At 41.9% G+C, this 19,979-nt stretch overlaps 1 protein-coding gene across 1 annotated transcript in view; it reads left to right on the plus strand.

The window, feature by feature from the left end:
• LOC126188699 (dynein axonemal heavy chain 7-like) overlaps window positions 1-19,979 on the plus strand; it is a 337,765-nt gene that overhangs the window by 220,488 nt on the left and 97,298 nt on the right. The window contains exon 14 of the mRNA XM_049930307.1: window positions 6,329-6,464. Within this exon, the coding sequence (XP_049786264.1) occupies window positions 6,329-6,464 (136 nt within the window). The remainder of the gene's footprint in view (window positions 1-6,328; window positions 6,465-19,979) is intronic.

The raw sequence follows: 19,979 nt of genomic DNA on the forward strand, positions 1-19,979 counted from the left end.
TGCAGTCTATTTTTAACAGTTGCGCAAGCTCAGCATTATACACTCCTGGAAATGGAAAAAAGAACACATTGACACCGGTGTGTCAGACCCACCATACTTGCTCCGGACACTGCGAGAGGGCTGTACAAGCAATGATCACACGCACGGCACAGCGGACACACCAGGAACCGCGGTGTTGGCCGTCGATTGGCGCTAGCTGCGCAGCATTTGTGCACCGCCGCCGTCAGTGTCAGCCAGTTTGCCGTGGCATACGGAGCTCCATCGCAGTCTTTAACACTGGTAGCATGCCGCGACAGCGTGGACGTGAACCGTATGTGCAGTTGACAGACTTTGAGCGAGGGCGTATAGTGGGCATGCGGGAGGCCGGGTGGACATACCGCCGAATTGCTCAACACGTGGGGCGTGAGGTCTCCACAGTACATCGATGTTGTCGCCAGTGGTCGGCGGAAGGTGCACGTGCCCGTCGACCTGGGACCGGACCGCACGCCAAGACCGTAGGATCCTACGCAGTGCCGTAGGGGACCGCACCACCACTTCCCAGCAAATTAGGGACACTGTTGCTCCTGGGGTATCGGCGAGGACCATTCGCAACCATCTCCATGAAGCTGGGCTACGGTCCCGCACACCGTTAGGCCGTCTTCCGCTCACGCCCCAACATCGTGCAGCCCGCCTCCAGTGGTGTCGCGACATGCGTGAATGGAGGGACGAATGGAGACGTGTCGTCTTCAGCGATGAGAGTCGCTTCTGCCTTGGTGCCAATGATGGTCGTATGCGTGTTTGGCGCCGTGCAGGTGAGCGCCACAATCAGGACTGCATACGACCGAGGCACACAGGGCCAACACCCGGCATCATGGAGTGATGGAGTGGGGAGCGATCTCCTACACTGGCCGTACACCACTGGTGATCGTCGAGGGGACACTGAATAGTGCACGGAACATCCAAACCGTCATCGAACCCATCGTTCTACCATTCCTAGACCGGCAAGGGAACTTGCTGTTCCAACAGGACAATGCATGTCCGCATGTATCCCGTGCCACCCAACATGCTCTAGAAGGTGTAAGTCAACTACCCTGGCCAACAAGATCTCCGTATCTGTCCCCCATTGAGCATGTTTGGGACTGGATGAAGCGTCGTCTCACGCGGTCTGCACGTCCAGCACGAACGCTGGTCCAACTGAGGCGCCAGGTGGAAATGGCATGGCAAGCCGTTCCACAGGACTACATCCAGCATCTCTACGATCGTCTCCATGGGAGAATAGCAGCCTGCATTGCTGCGAAAGGTGGATATACACTGTACTAGTGCCGACATTGTGCATGCTCTGTTGCCTGTGTCTATGTGCCTGTGGTTCTGTCAGTGTGATCATGTGATGTATCTGACCCCAGGAATGTGTCAATAAAGTTTCCCCTTCCTGGGACAATGAATTCATGGTGTTCTTATTTCAATTTCCAGGAGTGTATAATGGTTGGACGGGGAACAGTGACACCAGCTTCACTGACAGCAATAATGATTGCAGAGATGGCAGCAATGAGCAAACAGCAAATTTCATAATGTTGCCAACCATGGGAATCTATACCGCACACTTTGGCTGTTTATGAACATTCACCACACTTAAACTGCAGATCGACTAAATCCATTAGTAGTTGGAATCAAACTGACTTCAATGTTAGACAAATATTCAACAATAGTATTCATTTCTGGAGGAGACAGTAAAAGTCTACAGAGTGGCCAGTAGTGCGCTTTCCTGTTTCTTACTTCAATGTTGTCAGCACTCACCATGCTGTATGATGAGTATGAAAGGCAGTAGGTCAGCTGGTTCTATATAGTGAGTGACTGGTAAGATTTATGTTTGGAAGCAAGAGACATTGTGACAATCGCATGTCAGTACAGAAGTTAAATCCAACATGTATTCTCAGGTCCCATCATAATGATAATCTCAGAAATAGCAACATTTTTGGGAGAAACAGCCAAATATTTGTGATAATGAAGATATAAATTGCCATGTTGTGCTGTTATGAAGATTATGATGACAATGGTTAAAAAAATAATGATACCACAGACTACAGCATTAGTACGGAAAAAAAGTAGAAAAGAAAATGGCCTAAAAATTAATGTAAACCATTTCTTTTTGTTTATTTTGTTTCTCCTAGTATTATCAAAATGTAGACAGTCAATAAATGCCATGAGCTAGAATAAACATAATGTTAACTTTTTGGCAGATACTTTATGTCAATGAAATGGTTTGTAATTCTGATTAATCAGAATAGGTTAAAAACAAATTTTTCTCATCTGAAATTGGTATTCTGCAAAAATGGTTAAACAGTGCAGCAAATTTGTCTTGATCCCAGACACGTTCTTGTGAGAAAACAGAAAGTCAAAGAGGAAATGTTTCCATTCCATATGCTGTCACTCAGTCAATATGGATCTGTCACATTATGAAGCAGCATGAAGTGCAACTCATATTCTGCCCCCTACCAAAATTAAATTGCTCTTAGGCAGCATAAAAGAGGATTTAGTCCTCCACAAGTGTGGAGTGTACTATTGCCTCTGCCGTAGTGATTTATCGTAAATGGATGAAAGAGTCAGATCCCTGGAAGAATGAAGCTCTGAACACCAACATCATATATGTATAGGACAACTGGGGTAGGTCAGTGGTCCCTGAGTACTGCCTAGAAACAGGACACTCCATGAATTTCAACCAAAGCTGCTGAAACAGTCCTCCAACTTCCAGGAATCCACCATAAAATATTCCATTCAAGTTAATATAGCCTGCGACCTTTCACTCTATTTGCTTCAGACTGTGGAGATGTAGCCCATTGTATGAGAATGAAGAAGCAAATTGGCAGAGTACCATTGTGGATGCCAGATGGGAAGACACTGAGTGAAATAGGACACTAAGTTGCGAACTGAAAGAGTGGTCTTCCAATGTGCTTGTAGAAGGAGTTGGTGGCACCAGTAGGTGTAAAAGGATGGGACTAGTCATATATTGTACAAGAGTCTTCATTTATTAAAACTCAGTGGGTACAGCCCATGCAGGATACAGTGACTGTTGTGAGTGAACAATTTTCATCCAAAGTGCTGGGCGAGTTCAATCATTTGTTGAGAAAGGGAGGCCAACAGTATCTGATACCTTTCAGCCAGTCAGCGATGACAGAATTGACGTACACACCATACAATCTTTCCCAAACAATTTTATAAAAACTATTCAGTAAAAAAAAAAGTCGTTTTTGCTTTACCTATAGCTTTATATTTCAGGTTCATAATGGCATTCCCATCATTTTGTTATCGTTATATTTATGTGGAAGTAAGACACAGTGGGAAATTCAAAAAAGTTTGCAATGAAAAATAGAGGTCACTATGATTTTGTGTTTGGTGCATAATACATAATATGTTGCAGCATATGAATTTTAGGTAACATATTGAACTTTTCTTTAGACTTGGCTGGAGGTCTATATCTGTCACCAAAGTCAGGAAAACTGATATGATGTAGCATCCTCATTTGTGATCATGCCATACCAACGACATAGCCAATGTTAAATACCCACATCCTCATATTTCATGAATGGTTTCTGATATCAAAATGAGATTTTGGCAAATAATAGCATGCAAACAGGAGACCATTTTGTGATACAGTTATAATGTGAAACTTCATTATCCACCATGTTATTCCACTAAATACAGACTTTTTTGATGAAAGAATGCAATTTTTAAGGGCTACCGATAGCTGGTGAAATGAGAAATGCTATGGTTTTTGGAATAACATAAATGCAGACATTATATGTTTATTTTGTACTGGGAACGTGCTTTTTTGTAAGCTACTGACCTTACTTAATAAACCACTTTTTCATAATTATTTTGCAACTGCATCTGCACAACACATAAATGATGTAAGACTGTGTAAACTCTGCTGTGTTTTGGTAAAAGAAGCAAATTTTGACATGCAACCAGGAAAATGTGTAGGTTTTACTCAAAATTTGCCTCTCATGATGCTTCTCTGAAAGGTACAAATTGTTAACAAGACAGTGAAATTGTTTTTAGATACTAATCAAAACAGAGGTGACAGTAGACAGTTTTCAATGGTTGCCATGAAAGTGTAGGCTTCGAGGGTCCCCATTTAATATTTACAGAAATTGTGAGTGTAGGCTTCACTTTAGAATGGCACTTCCCCTCCAGTGCTTAGCATTTCCCCTACAGTGCCTGCCCATATCTCCCACTTCTAGTGCTCTCCGCACACGTGCCTTGCCATCTGAGCATCAAGCAGCCACAACATTCTGCATGCACTATACTAAAGCATAACAGAAAGTACAACATATTAAGTTGTGTAGCCCATCCCTGATATGTTTATTTTCAGCAGAGTAGTTTAATGCATGTGATTAGTTCAAAAAGTGACCATACCAGTTTAACCCAATGACGTAGTGACTAAGTACACTCCTGGAAATGGAAAAAAGAACACATTGACATCGGTGTGTCAGACCCACCATACTTGCTCCGGACACTGCGAGAGGGCTGTACAAGCAATGATCACACGCACGGCACAGCAGACACACCAGGAACCGCGGTGTTGGCCGTCGAATGGCGCTAGCTGCGCAGCATTTGTGCACCGCCGCCGTCAGTGTCAGCCAGTTTGCCGTGGCATACGGAGCTCCATCGCAGTCTTTAACACTGGTAGCATGCCGCGACAGCGTGGACGTGAACCGTATGTGCAGTTGACAGACTTTGAGCGAGGGCGTATAGTGGGCATGTGGGAGGCCGGGTGGACGTACCGCCGAATTGCTCAACACGTGGGGCGTAAGGTCTCCACAGTACATCGATGTTGTCGCCAGTGGTCGGCGGAAGGTGCACGTGCCCGTCGACCTGGGACCGGACCGCAGCGACGCACGGATGCACGCCAAGACCATAGGATCCTACGCAGTGCCGTAGGGGACCGCACCGCCACTTCCCAGCAAATTAGGGACACTGTTGCTCCTGGGGTATCGGCGAGGACCATTCACAACCGTCTCCATGAAGCTGGGCTACTGTCCCGCACACCGTTAGGCCGTCTTCCGCTCACGCCCCAACATCGTACAGCCCGCCTCCAGTGGTGTCGCGACAGGCGTGAATGGAGGGACGAATGGAGACGTGTCGTCTTCAGCGATGAGAGTCGCTTCTGCCTTGGTGCCAATGATGGTCGTATGCGTGTTTGGCGCCGTGCAGGTGAGCGCCACAATCAGGACTGCATACGACCGAGGCACACAGGGCCAACACCCGGCATCATGGTGTGGGGAGCAATCTCCTACACTGGCCGTACACCACTGGTGATCGTCGAGGGGACACTGAATAGTGCACGGTACATCCAAACCGTCATCGAACCCATCGTTCTACCATTCCTAGACCGGCAAGGGAACTTGCTGTTCCAACAGGACAATGCATGTCCGCATGTATCCCGTGCCACCCAACGTGCTCTAGAAGGTGTAAGTCAACTACCCTGGCCAGCAAGATCTCCGGATCTGTCCCCCATTGAGCATGTTTGGGACTGGATGAAGCGTCGTCTCACGCGGTCTGCACGTCCAGCACGAACGCTGGTCCAACTGAGGCGCCAGGTGGAAATGGCATGGCAAGCCGTTCCACAGGACTACATCCAGCATCTCTACGATCGTCTCCATGGGAGAATAGCAGCCTGCATTGCTGCGAAAGGTGGATATACACTGTACTAGTGCCTGTGGCTATGTGCCTGTGGTTCTGTCAGTGTGATCATGTGATGTATCTGACCCCAGGAATGTGTCAATAAAGTTTCCCCTTCCTGGGACAATGAATTCACGGTGTTCTTATTTCAATTTCCAGGAGTGTATTTCCTAATGATATTTCTTTCCCAAAAAAAGTGAAGAAATCAAGTACTGCATCTGAAGTTATAGAGCAGTTTGTTTCTGACAAATGGATACAATGCCTTAATTACATTTAAGTAAAATGGGACAGAAACTGTATACTGGTATGCTTCACTAAGATATGTTTTTACCAAAAACAGATCTAAGATATTACTTACAGACATTATTGGGAAATTGGAGAGATGCCCTGCAAAGTGTTCTTGTACAAGCTTCTCATTGAAATATATATTGTAAAGCCTATCAATTTAAACAGTGTACATAGATACATTCTAAGTGTAGTGCATTAGAAGATATAAATGTAAATTTTTATTAGACCACAAATTTTCTTTGGCTTTTTTTTTTCAAAATGATCCATGTATTCAGCTTTTTCTGGATTTTCAATGTCAACACTTACTTAAAAAGAGAGCAATACAGATGAAATTTATGTTTTTTCAGAATATAATTATAAACATTGTAATTTTCATTGCTAGGAAGCCTTGAAGGAGAGAGAATTCATTGGACAGAAGCGTCTGACTCATTGCAGCTCGCACTTGATAACCTGCCTGGCAATGTTTTAGTATCTTGTGGAGTTATGGCATACCTGTCACCTTTCACATCAGTGTACAGGTACCAAATGTAAAATTTTAATTGTTTCAAGACAAACACATCAATATGCTAACATTTCGAGAGAGTTGAAATTTCCTAAGACATACACAGGGAAGCTGGCTGGGGTGGCTGTGCGGTTCTAGGCACTACAGTCTGGAACCGCACGACCGCTACGGTCGCAGGTTCGAATCCTGCCTCAGGCATGGATGTGTGTGATGTCCTTAGGTTAGTTGGCTTTAAGTAGTTCTAAGTTCTAGGGGACTGATGACCTTAGAAGTTAAGTGGTAACTAGTTTACTTGTATCTATAACTTTGTGGTTTGCTTTCTGATACGAATTTCTTACATATTAAAGATGGTTCCCTTGGCCTTTCCAAGTCTGGTTTCCTCACATTAAGTGGCAAAAGTTTTGCACATATGAGGTAACAGTGTTCAACTGAATAGCAGTATGATAATAATACATGTATGTTCTTTAGATATAGTTTTATTCATGTTCTAGCTGGTTAGTTATTTGTTTTGCAGATGCTGCTGGTTAGTTATTTGTTTGTAGGTTTACCATTGTGACAAAGTAGACAACTTTTTAACAGCTGTTGATCACACCTTAGCATGTTAGGCTAATAATAATATGTAATACGCTTTCTGGAAAATTTTAAAGAACAAAACTGCCCCCGCACATGTCATGTGTACCAGCTTAGTGCATCTTGACATGTAGCAGGTATGCATATGTAAAAAATTACAGAAAGTACATTCTGTCTGTAGAACAACACATTATCCTGTAACATATAATGTTGTAACACCCTTTTGTTCTGATTCTGTGTAATGAGTAGCTTTACTTTTCTCAATCTGAGACCACCATCCTCCAGTACTTCCATGTTTCTACACATATCTGAGAAATACTATTTATAATTACTGTCCTTCATTAGTAATATTCTATAATCTGATGTAGGCTCTAATAAATGTATGAATTCTGATAAACCCTGTAGTAAACAGGCCAAAAAATGTGCTTTGACATTGTCCTCTCCATTAAAATGTACAATTTCAAAATCATATTTCTGTAGATACATTGTCCAGAGAGACTGTTGAATATACATGGTGAATCACTAACTATTGCCACCAAAAATAACCCCAAAAGTATGACAGAAACTGAAAAGTTTGTGGGACAAAAGTTGTATGAGACAACGTGGGTCATAATATGACATTAGTTTTTTATTGTTAGGTAGGTTTGCTTCAGAGATAGAAATGTCAACTTAACCTTTTTAAAAGGGATGCTGTAGTTGGGCACTTATTTTCTGATATCAGCTATCGAGATGAATCCAATGATGTGTAACAGTAAGGTCTCTGAAGGTCAATGAAGGTCACAAAGGTGGCATGAAACCCCATTTACAGAAGGTGTTCAGAGTGATGACCATTGGTATCGATGCAGTGCTGCAATCTTCTTATCATGGATTGTGTGGTATTCCTTATCACATCAGCACTTATCGAAGCACATGTTCTGACAATTCTCTCTCGCCTATCTTCAAGTGTTGTTGGAACATCTTTATAAACAATGTCTTTTATGCATCCCCACAAGAAAAAATTCAGAGATGTCAAGTCTGGTGAATGAGTGGCCACAACACATCTCCTCCTTGTCCAATCCAATGATTTGGGAATTGTCTCTGCAATTCATTTCAAATGTGCCAGACACCCATCATGTTGATATGACATTCCGTTCCTTGTTCCTAAAGGTATTTCTTCCAAAAGAGACCTAATGTTTCTTGCAGGAATGTGGAGTACTTCCTACCATTAAGATTTTCTTCAATGAAATAGGGACCTACATTACATTCCTCCATGACACATTCACAGACCACAGTTTTTGGTGTGCAACTTGCCACAGCCAACATGGATTTTCACTTGCCCAATAATGCATGCTATGCAAATTAACATTTTCATGGTTCATGAATGCAGCCTCATCAGTAAATAAAATCAAATTAATAAATGTCTCATCCCTCTGATTCTGAAGTTGAGGCAATCGGCAGAATTCAATGTGATGCATACAATCCATACAAGTTAATTCTTGGTGGAGACTCATCTGGTAAGGATGATATTTATGGCGATGCAGAACATGAACAACACTACTCTGGCTGATGCCAGATTCCCTTGCAATTTGATGTGAACTAACACAAGCCTCTCAAACCACGGTGGCAAGAGTACCAATTTCCATTTCCTCATTAGTAACTTTCCTTTGCCGGATATGTTTCTGATGCATTAAAGATCCAGTTGTTCTCAATTTATCATACACATATTTAAATGTATGATGTGTAGGGTCAGTACTTTGAGGATATCTTTCAATGTATAAGTCTCTAGCTCTCACTGACTTTCGTTGGCATTCTCCATAAATGAGTAGCATATCAACTTGTTGTCTGAAGGAATACATCATTTACATTTGCTTGATTTGTCGATACTAGTTTTACTGTTACTATTAGCGTTATAATGTGAAACCATTGAATGGTGTTTACATGTCAGTGGCACGTTAGATGGATACGCCGTATTCAGTGAATATTTACTATTTTCACGATATGTGAGAGAGAATTGTCAGAGCATGTGCTTCAATAAGTGCCGATGTGATAAGGAATACCACTCAATCCATGAGAAGAAGATAGCAACACAGTATTGATACCAATGGTCATCACTTCAAACACCTTCTGTAAATGGATATTCATGCCCCTTTGGGACATTCGTTGACCTTCAAAGACCTTACTGTTACACATCATTGGATTTGTCTTGATAGCAGCTATCAGAAAATAAGCACCAAACTATAGTATCCCATTTAAAAAAATGATAAAGGTGACCTTCATATTTTTGGTGAGACCCAACCTAGCAACAAAAACCAATGTCGTATTATGGCCCCTATTTTCCCATACAACATTCGTCCCACTAACTTTTCAGTTACTATCGTACCTTTGAAGTTGGTGGCAATAGTTAGTGACTCACCTTGTATAAGAACTTACAGGTCAAGATGAAACTTAATACTTGCTGGCTGCAGTAATCTTTCACATGTTTTCCATAACATAACAACACTTTCTGAGCGAGATTATTACCCATATTTCATGTTCATCTTCCTTTCCATGGATTTGGAAAAGAAACACCCCCAACCCAGAAAATGAGTCATCCCTTGAAATATAAAAATCCTTTGTCATTTTGGATGATGTAGAATTTCAGAGTGTACAAGTGCATGTTTAATTTCCTCAAAATCTTCCTGACAATCTTGTGTCCATATGCACTGGGCATTTTTCTTTAACAGATTTAACAGCCTTGCTATTTTGTAGCAGATCTGGCAAGAAATGTCGAAAAGAAAGCATAACCCCAGGAAAGCCTTTAATTATTTTCTTGTCCTAGGAACAGTAAAATTCTCTATGGCACTTACTTTCTCTGGGTCTGGAGCTATACCAGTAAATGTAATAATATGATCTAAAAATTTAATCTTTTCTTTGAAAAATTTTGATTTTTGTAAGATGGTACCGACACTTGCAGATAGAAATTTCTGTAGTGTCTGCTTTAGTAATTCAATGTGCCCCTACCAAGTAGGGGTAGCTACCAAAATATTAACCACATATACTATCACCTATCTAACAGATCAGCTGCTGATACTGTGTCCAAGGCTGTAATAAAACTAGAGCTCATTTTCAAGCCAACTGACAGTAAGCAAGATTGGTAGCTTCTGCAGCCAAGTATAAATGTAGGTTATAGCCTTGATTCATGCAGCAGGGGTACTTGCCAGTGTGAACATTCAGCTCAGAGCTCAAAAGAAATTGATTCCATGAAATTTTTGCAACTACTCTTAAAGATTTTCTGTTCTTGTGCGTACCAGAACAATATTTGAATAACTATTCTTGCATTTAACATAAGGCAGATATTTCCACCCAGTTTTGCTACTGCCTCCAATGGACTATACTAAGGAGAAATAGATGTCCTGACAATCTTCCACTCAAACATCCACATTATCTCTTGTTTGACTGCCTCTCCTTTTTGACCACAGAATGGAGCATGAGTTTCACAACAGATCTCATGTCATTTCAGCACTAGGTGATACTGATAAGTACTAATTACTCCATTTTTTCTATCAAAAACTTGCACATATATTAACAGTAACTTTCTAATTCAGCCTGTTGCAGAGAGCCAGTCCTTTTTGCTATCGTCGACTCCCTGAGACTTAACGTTGTTTCCCCCTTTTGCATCCACTTCATCCTTTTCACGAATTTTCACATGTATTTGTGTGTATTTTTGCAACCCTAGCCAGATCCCAGTCCCACATACAGTTCCTGTATTGTTGTTTGGCTCATAGAATCCCCCATAATGGCCTTACCATTAAATTACACATCTCTTGCTGCCACCCCTCCTTCCACAATGATCTCTACCTGTTCAGGTTCTGCCAAAACTTAGCCCTCACCAACATAGTCCTGCAAAACCTTGTCAACCAAGCCCAAGCCTCCTTGTGGTACCTTCTCCTGCTACAAAATCCCAAATTCCTGGAACCCATAACACACATTGAAACTCTTGCCCTGCAGGTACTTGAGCAACATGCACAATGCCACCTCAAAAAGCTCTCCTTCCTGCTCACTTCCTACTCCTGCTTGGAGCACCACTGTCCACCAGCTCTACAACAACCTCCAAACCTCCCCCATGTCCCCTCATAACTGACAAACCTTGTCTCACAGACCTACTTCATTTACTCCATCCTACAAAACTCCCTCCCACCACCACATAGAATCCAAAACCTAAGCAGACTTGAAACACAGTCATGAACCTTTCCTTCAGAAGTCTTTGCCCCACAGAAATATCAGTCCTTTCCAAAGGCCTCAACTTTTGCCCCACTCCCAAATTCAATCTTGCATGACTTGTTAAAGACTTTCTCTCTTTCTCCCAGTCCCTACAATGGAAACCCTTTTTTGCCATGCACCCTACCAGTCAGACTCAACCAGAGATCAATATGAACCTTGCCTAACACAGTTAACTCCTCTATCCAACTATGATCAACTCCCACTGCCCCCAAATCACCCCCTGTTAACTTTCCAGAATTTCTTAACCTCAGACCTTGCCTAACCATCATTCCCCAAATCTCTCAACATGCAAACTAATCTTACATCTGCAGAAAGAACTGCAGTCCACTATCTAAAAATTAATCCCAACCTTATAATCCTACCTATTGACAAAGTCTCCACCACTGTTGTTTTGAACCACAAGGATTACCTACCAGAAGAACTCCGCCAACTGTCAGATACTCCCACCTACAAACATTGCCCCAGTGACCCCATTCCAGAAATCCAGCAGGATTTCCAGTCACTACTCAAATCCTTAGGCCTATCCCATAACCTCTCCCCGGACTCCATCTCTCTACTCACCCCTACCATTCCCCACATTCCTACCTTCTAAATCCTTCCTCAAATCCATAAACCTAACCAGTCAGGATGCACCATTGTGGCCAGTACTGTACCCCCACTGAGAGAATCTCTGCTCTCGTAGACCAGCACCTTCTACTTATTACCCAGAACCTACCCATCTATGTAAAAGATACCAACCATTTTCTCCTCCAACTCTCGACAGTTCATGTCTCTTTACCACACGGTGCCCTGCTCATTACTGTTGATGCCACCTCCTCTACACAAACATTCATAATGCCCATGATCTTACCGTTATTGAACACAACCTTTCCTGACAACCAACAGATTCCAAACCAACAACCTCCTTCCTGGTCACCATGACCAACTATATCCTCACCCACAAGTACTACTTCTTTGAAGGCATTACCTACAAACAAATCCAGGTTACAGCTGTGGGCACCCACATGGCACCATCCTATGCCAACCTATTCATAGTCCATATAGAGGAATCATTCCTAAAAACCCAGAATCCTAAATCCCTCACCTGTTTCAGATTCACTGCTGACATCTTTGCTATCTGGATTGTAGGTGAGGACACCCTATCCACGTTCCTCCCAAACCTCAACTACTTCTCCCCCATATGCTTCACCTGGTCCTACTCAACCCAACAAGCCACCTTGCCAGATGTTGTTCTCCACCTCAAAAGATGGCTACATCACTACCTCCCTCCATATCATACATACTAACCAGGAGCAATACCTCCACTTCGACAGCTGCCACCTGTTCCATACCAGGAAGTCCCTTCTGTGCAGCCTTGCCACCTGTGGTCGTCACATCTGCAGAGATGAACAGTTCCTCTCAAAACATACCGAGGGTCTCACTGAAGCCTACGCTGACTGTAATTATCCTCCCAACCTTGTACAAAAATAAATCTCCTGTGCCTTATCTTTCCAGTCTCCTACCACCTCCCAAAGTCCCACCGTCCAGCCATAGAGGAGCATTCCCCTCATAACCCAGTACCACCCAGGATTGGAGCAACTGAATTTCATTCTCTGCCAGGGTTTCTATTACCTCACATCTTCTCCTGAAATGAGAAATGTCCTGCCGACTATCCTTCCCACCCTTCCCACCGTGGTATTCCACTGTCCACCGAACCTACACAATATACTCATCCATCCTTACACAACACCTGCTCCAAACCCCCTACTTCATGGCTCATACCCCTGGAAGAGACCTAGGTGCAAGACAGGTCCCACACATCCTCCCATCACCATCTACTCCAGTCCAGCCACTAACATCACCTATTCCATCAAAGGCAGGGCCACCTGTGAAACCAGTCTTGTGATCTACAAGCTAAGCTGCAACTGTTCAACTGCATTCTATGTAGGCATGACAACCAACAAGCTGTCTGTCTGCATGAATGGCCACTGACAAACTGTGGCCAAGAAACAAGTGGGTGGACCACACAGCTTGCTCACCGATAGATCTGTACCTACAGATTGGAAAACTGCACAGGTCGCACCAGTGTTTAAGAACGGTAGTAGGAGTAATCCATCGAACTACAGACCTATATCATTGACGTCGGTTTGCAGTAGGGTTTTGGAGCATATACTGTATTCAAACATAATGAATCACCTCGAGGGGAACGATCTATTGATACGTAATCAGCATGGTTTCAGGAAACATCGTTCTTGTGCAACACAGCTAGCTCTTTATTCGCACGAAGTAATGGCCGCTATCGACAGGGGATCTCAAGTTGATTCCGTATTTCTAGATTTCTGGAAAGCTTTTGACACTGTTCCTCACAAGCGACTTCTAATCAAGTTGCGGGCCTATGGGGTATCGTCTCAGTTGTGCGACTGGATTCATGATTTCCTGTCAGGAAGGACGCAGTTCGTAGTAATAGACGGCAAATCATCGAGTAAAACTGAAGTGATATCAGGTGTTCCCCAGGGAAGTGTCCTGGGACGTCTGCTGTTCCTGATCTATATAAATGACGTGAGTGACCATCTGAGCAGTTCTCTTAGGTTGTTCGCAGATGATGCTGTAATTTACCGTCTAGTAAGGTCATCCGAAAACCAGTATCAGTTGCAAAGCGATTTAGAAAAGATTGCTGTATGGTGTGTCAGGTGGCAGTTGACGCTAAATAACGATAAGTGTGAGGTGATCCACATGAGTTCCAAAAGAAATCCGTTGGAATTCGATTACTCGATAAATAGTACAATTCTCAAGGCTGTCAATTCAACTAAATACCTGGGTGTAAAAATTACGAACAACTTCAGTTGGAAAGACCACATAGATAATATTGTGGGGAAGGTGAGCCAAAGGTTGCATTTCATTGGCAGGACACTTAGAAGATGCAACAAGTCCACTAAAGAGACGGCTTACACTACACTCGTTCGTCCTCTGTTAGAATATTGCTGCGCGGTGTGGGATCCTTACCAGGTGGGATTGACCGAGGACATCGAAAAGGTGCAAAAAAGGGCATCTCGTTTTGTATTATCGCGAAATAGGGGAGAGAGTGTGGCAGATATGATACGCCAGTTGGGATGGAAGTCATTAAAGCAAAGATGTTTTTCCTCGCGGTGAGATCTATTTACGAAATTTCAGTCACCAACTTTCTCTTCCGAATGCGAAACTATTTTGTTGAGCCCAACCTACATAGGTAGTAATGATCATCAAAATAAAATAAGAGAAATCAGAGCTCGAACAGAAAGGTTTAGGTGTTCGTTTTTCCCACTCGCTGTTCGGGAGTGGAATTGTAGGGAGATAGTATGATTGTGGTTCGATGAACCCTCTGCCAAGCACTTAAATGTGAATTGCAGAGTAATCATGTAGGTGTAGATGTAGATGTAGACTGTTGCTGAACATGTGGCCAAACATGATATCCATCATTTCAATGACTGCTTCACAGCCTATGCCATAAGGATCCTTCCCACCAACACCAGCTTTTCTGAATTGCACAGGTGGGAACTTTCACTGCAATACATCCTAAGTTCCTGTAATCCTCCTGGCCTCAATCTTCGTTAGTCACTGTCCTCACCAATCCAGCCCCTTCCCTGTTACCATTCCAGTACTACACAGCCATCATTCCAACTTCACACCCAGTCTTTTTATTTCTCTCCTTTTCCACTACTCCGCTGCCCCTTCCCCCCCCCCCCCCCCCCCCACCACCACCACCACCACCACCACTGCCCTGCCCACCGTCTAACCTGCAGCACTTCTCTGTCCACCATCCCCCACCATACTATCCCCCCTCCTCCCCATTCCAACCTCCTCCTTACCCCCCTCCATTTGCCACTCCCATCATGCACTGGTGCTGCTGCTCGCATTGTAGTTTCAGTTGCCTGGGACTGCAGTCGTGTGTGAGAGCTGCATTTGTGTCAGAGTGTGTGAGAGTCTTTTTGTTGTGCCTATCTGCATCTCAGCATCTCCACTATACGTGACTAGCAACTTTCCTTTTCACAATATTGTTACAAATGAAGTGAAATAATACAAAATTATGTGAACATTTTATATATAATACCAATACTTATTTCCTATGAACAATTGATTGCAGACAATATTACAACTTTCATTTTACTGGTATAAGTTCAAGTGAATGCTTAAAATATTAGATTGAATGGACGTACACATTGTTGTCCTAGTGCTACAAAGAAATAATGAGATTTACATTTTGTCATTATGATTTAAATTAAGATGCACAATTTTTATCTTCCCCACATGAGTAAATTCAAGTGGATATTTAATAGTGTAGAATAAATGGTAGTACATATTTTAACCTATGATATAAATAAATGTACATTTATCACTATAATTTATGTTAGAAGTTAACAGTTTTGTGCTCGTGACATAAGTAAAGATTTTCTTTCCTCTATTTTCACTCAGAAGGATGCGTTATTACTCTAGGAATTCATTTCTTATTATAATTAGTTTGCTCCCTTTGGAATGTTTTTAGTTTCGTTTTGAATACCTACATGTTATCAACTTCCTTTCTTGTACTGATGGGAAGCTTGTTATATACTTGTATTCCTGACTCAGTTACTTCCCAATGGACTTTTGTTAGAGATGCAGGGCCTTGGTGGAAATTTTTCTCCTGTTTTGTGTTATGCTTGTGAATGCCACAGATTTTCTGGAATAGCTCCTTGTTGCCGGCTACAAACATCATCAGTGAGTGAATACACTGAAGTGCCAAAGAAACTGGTAAAATCATTTGTATTCAAATACAGAGATATGTAAACAGGCAGAATGTCACTGCAGTCAGCAATGCCTATAGAAGACAACAAGTGTCTGACACAGTAGTTAGATCGGTTACTGCTGCTACAAGCGCAGGTTATCAAGATTTAAGTGAGTTTGAATGTGGTGTTATAGTCAGCACACAAGTGATGGGATACAACATATCTGAGGTAGCAATGAAGTGGGGATTTTCCCATATGGCCATTTCATGAGTGAGTGAACTGTGAATATCAGGAATCCAGTAAAACATCAAATCTCTGACATTGCTGCGTATGGAAAAAAATCCTGCAAGAGTGGGACCAACGATACCTGAAGAAAATTCTTCAATGTGACAGAAGTGCAACCCTTCTGCAAATTTATGCAGATTTCAGTGTTGGTCCATCAACAAGCATCAGTGTGTGAACCATTCATTGAAATATCACTGATATCAGCTTTCAGAGCCGAAGGCCCACTCATGTACCCTTGATGACTGCACGACACAAAGCTTTAGGCCTCACTTGTGCTCGCCAACACCAACATTGGATTGTTGATGACTGAAAACATGTTCCCTGGTTCAACAAATCTTCTTTCAAGTTGTCTCATGAAGATGGACATGTATGAGTATGCAGACAATCTCATGAATCCAAGGACCCTGCATGTCGACAGGGGACTGTTCAAGCTGTTGGAGGCTCTGTAATGGAGTTGGACACGTGCAGTTGGAGTGATATGGGACCCCTGATATGTCTAGATATGACTCTAACAAGTGACATATATGTAAGCATCCTGTCCGATCACCTGCATCCATTCGCGTTCATCGTGCATTCAGATGGACTTGGGCAACACCTCACATGTTCTGAATTGCTACAGACTGGTTCCAGGAACACTCTTCTAAGTTTAAACACTTCCGCTGTCTACCAAACTCCCCAGACATGAGCATTATTGAGCATATCTGGGATGCCTTGCAACATGCTGTTCAGAAGAGATCTCCACCCTCTTGTACCCTTTTGGATTTATGGACAGCTCTGCAGGATTCACGATGTCAATTGCCTCCAGTACTACTTCAGACATCAGTTGAGTCCATATCACATCGTGTTGTGCTCACAGGGGCCTTACACAATATTAGACAGCTGTACAAGTTTCTTTGGCTCTTCAGTGTATACTGATTTGTAACAGTAAATATCCTGAGAGTTTTAAAGAGACCTCTGCAGGTTGTTCTGTTAGAGACCCCACATATCAACTTCACTGCTCGTTTTTGTAGTTTGAAGACTTTTCTGACCCCTGTAGCAATTCCCCAGAAGATAATACCATAGGAGATTACAGAATGGAAAAATATGACAAAAGCAATATTTCTCTGTTAACAAGGTGAGAAGTAGCTCTCTGGGCAAAACATGCTATGCTAAGTTTTCTGACCAGCTGATCAATTTGTTCTGTCCATCTTAGCTTCCTGTCTATCTGGATGCCTAGGAATTTTGTATGTTTTGTTTCATAAATATTTTGGTTTTTTCAGGAACTTGGCCTATTTCATTTACTGTCTGAAACTGTGTAATGTTAGGTTATGAAAAATTTGGTATTAGGCTATGTGTTGTGAACTATTTGTGTGCTTTATAAGTGACTATCAAGGTTGTATTCTGCATTTCGGAGTTGGGACCCTTGATCAGAGTACTTGTATCATCCACAAACATGACTATTTTTGCTCTGTCATTAATTGTAACTGGTAGATCATTAATTTCATTAGGAAAATCAGTGGCCCAATGCTCAAGCCCTGGGGCACTTCTTATTTTAAATTTCTCCAGTCTGAGTTTACTGTTAAACCTGCTCCATTAAGATAACTCTTCGCTTCCTATTGTGTAAATAAAATTCTAGCCACATCAATGATTTACCATAGAGTGGAAGCATTTTTGGCAATGTGTTATGATCTACACAGTCAAAAACTTTAGCAAGGTCACAAAAGATCCCCACTGGATACCTCCTGAGATTTAAATCATCTAGAGTTTCATCAGTTAGGCTAAATATAGCTCTCTGTATGGGAAATTCCTTATGAAAGCCAAACTGTGTAGATGTCACTACACCATTTTGTGTCATATGGCCATAAATCCTGTTATAAACTACTCTCTTGAATGCCTTTGAGAACACAGGCAGCAAAGAGATGGGCTGATAATTGGATGGTACATTTATTGCCCCACTTTTGCAGATTGGCATGACTATTGCATGTATCAGTCTGTCTGGAAATGTCCCAGTTTTAATTGACTGGTTACATAAATAGCATAATATGTGACTTTTTATTTATTTATTTATTACTTGTCATTAGCCAACATTTGTTGAAATAGACATTTTTGACATTACATTTGATAGTGAATCTAAAATTGGGAAACTATGTACATTTAGATTACATTACATGAGGATAAAGAGTTATTCTCTACATTATAATTCCATAACATCATAGTTACTCTCTACTACATTCCACTTCCTTGACATCATAGTTACTCTCACTCTCTACTACATTCTAATTCCTTTACATCATAGATACACTTATCAGCTAACAATTTGTGCAGCTGCTTCTTGAAGGCATCTCCTTGTAGGTCTTTCAGTGATTGTGGTAACTTGTTATATAATTTTAATCCTGTTTGCTGAAAGCTACTTTGGACCTTAGATAGCCTAGTAAAGTCTACATTAAGATTGTTTTTATATCTGGTATCATGTGAATGAACATCTGTTCTGGACGTTAAGGTATGTATTTGTTTTTTTATGGAAAGAAGACACGCTTTTATATACAGAGAAGGTAATGTTAAGATGTTAAGTTCCTTAAAGTGCTTTCGACATGATTCTTGGCTTTTAATACCTGTAATTGCTCTAATTGCTTTCTTCTGCCACATGAACACTGTCTGAGCACCAGTTGAGTTGCCCCATAATTTTATTCCGTACTGTAAGTGAGATTCAAAGAACGCATAATAAGAAGATAAAAGTTGTTTTCTGCTAACTAATGTTTTTAGTTTCCTTAACAAAAAGACTACTCTAGAAAGTCTGGTACATAACAGTTCCGTGTGGGTGTTCCATGTTAATTTCGGGTCCAGGTGGATTCCTAGAAGTCTTACAGAGTCAGACTCATTTAATTTTTCCTGGTGATTGTGCAAGAAGAAATACATAGTTTCCGTCTTGCTACTGTTGAGTATCAGCTTGTTACTGTGGAGCCATATGGCAGACTTTTCAAGCATTGCTTTTTGTTTGTTTCTTCACTTCCTCCAATTTGTTATCTGAGGTAATCAGGGTTGTGTCGTCAGCATATATTATTGACATGTGAAGCATGAAAGTAGGCAAGTCATTCATGTATACCAGGAAGAGAAAAGGTCCAAGCACTGAGCCTTGTGGCACGCCTCTTACAACTGGTAGGGCATTTGATTGCTGGCTATTTACTATAACTACCTGAGTTCTGTTTGTCAGGTATGATCTGATTAATGCCAGTTCGTTATTTTTTACACCATAGCACTCTAGTTTATTTATTAGTATTTCATGGGATACAGTATCAAATGCTTTACTCAGATCTAGTAGTACAGCACAAGTGATAGAATTGTTCTCGAAGCCATCAAGTATGTCTGTCACAAGAGTTTCTACTGCATTTATTGTAGACAATCCTGGCCTAAAACCAAAGAGCGAGGAGGAAAAAAGATTTTGTTCAGCAAAGTAGTTGCAAAGTTGTGTTTTAATGCAGCATTCTATTATCTTGGATAATATAGGTATGAGGGATATTGGACGGTAACTTTCAGGTTTGTTTTTTTCTCCTTTTTTATAGATTGGGATAACAATAGTAGCCTTCAGGACCTCAGGAAATTTTCCAGCTGTAAAAGTACTATTGATCAGAAAGGTAAGAGGGGCGACAATAATGTCAATTATTTGTTTCAAGATGGTGTTGGAGATGCCATAGAGATCTTCACTGTATGAGCCATGTAGGTTTGTGACGACTTTGTATACA

The sequence above is a fragment of the Schistocerca cancellata genome, chromosome 5 (genome assembly GCF_023864275.1).
Source record: "Schistocerca cancellata isolate TAMUIC-IGC-003103 chromosome 5, iqSchCanc2.1, whole genome shotgun sequence".
NCBI classification, from domain to species: domain Eukaryota; kingdom Metazoa; phylum Arthropoda; class Insecta; order Orthoptera; family Acrididae; genus Schistocerca; species Schistocerca cancellata.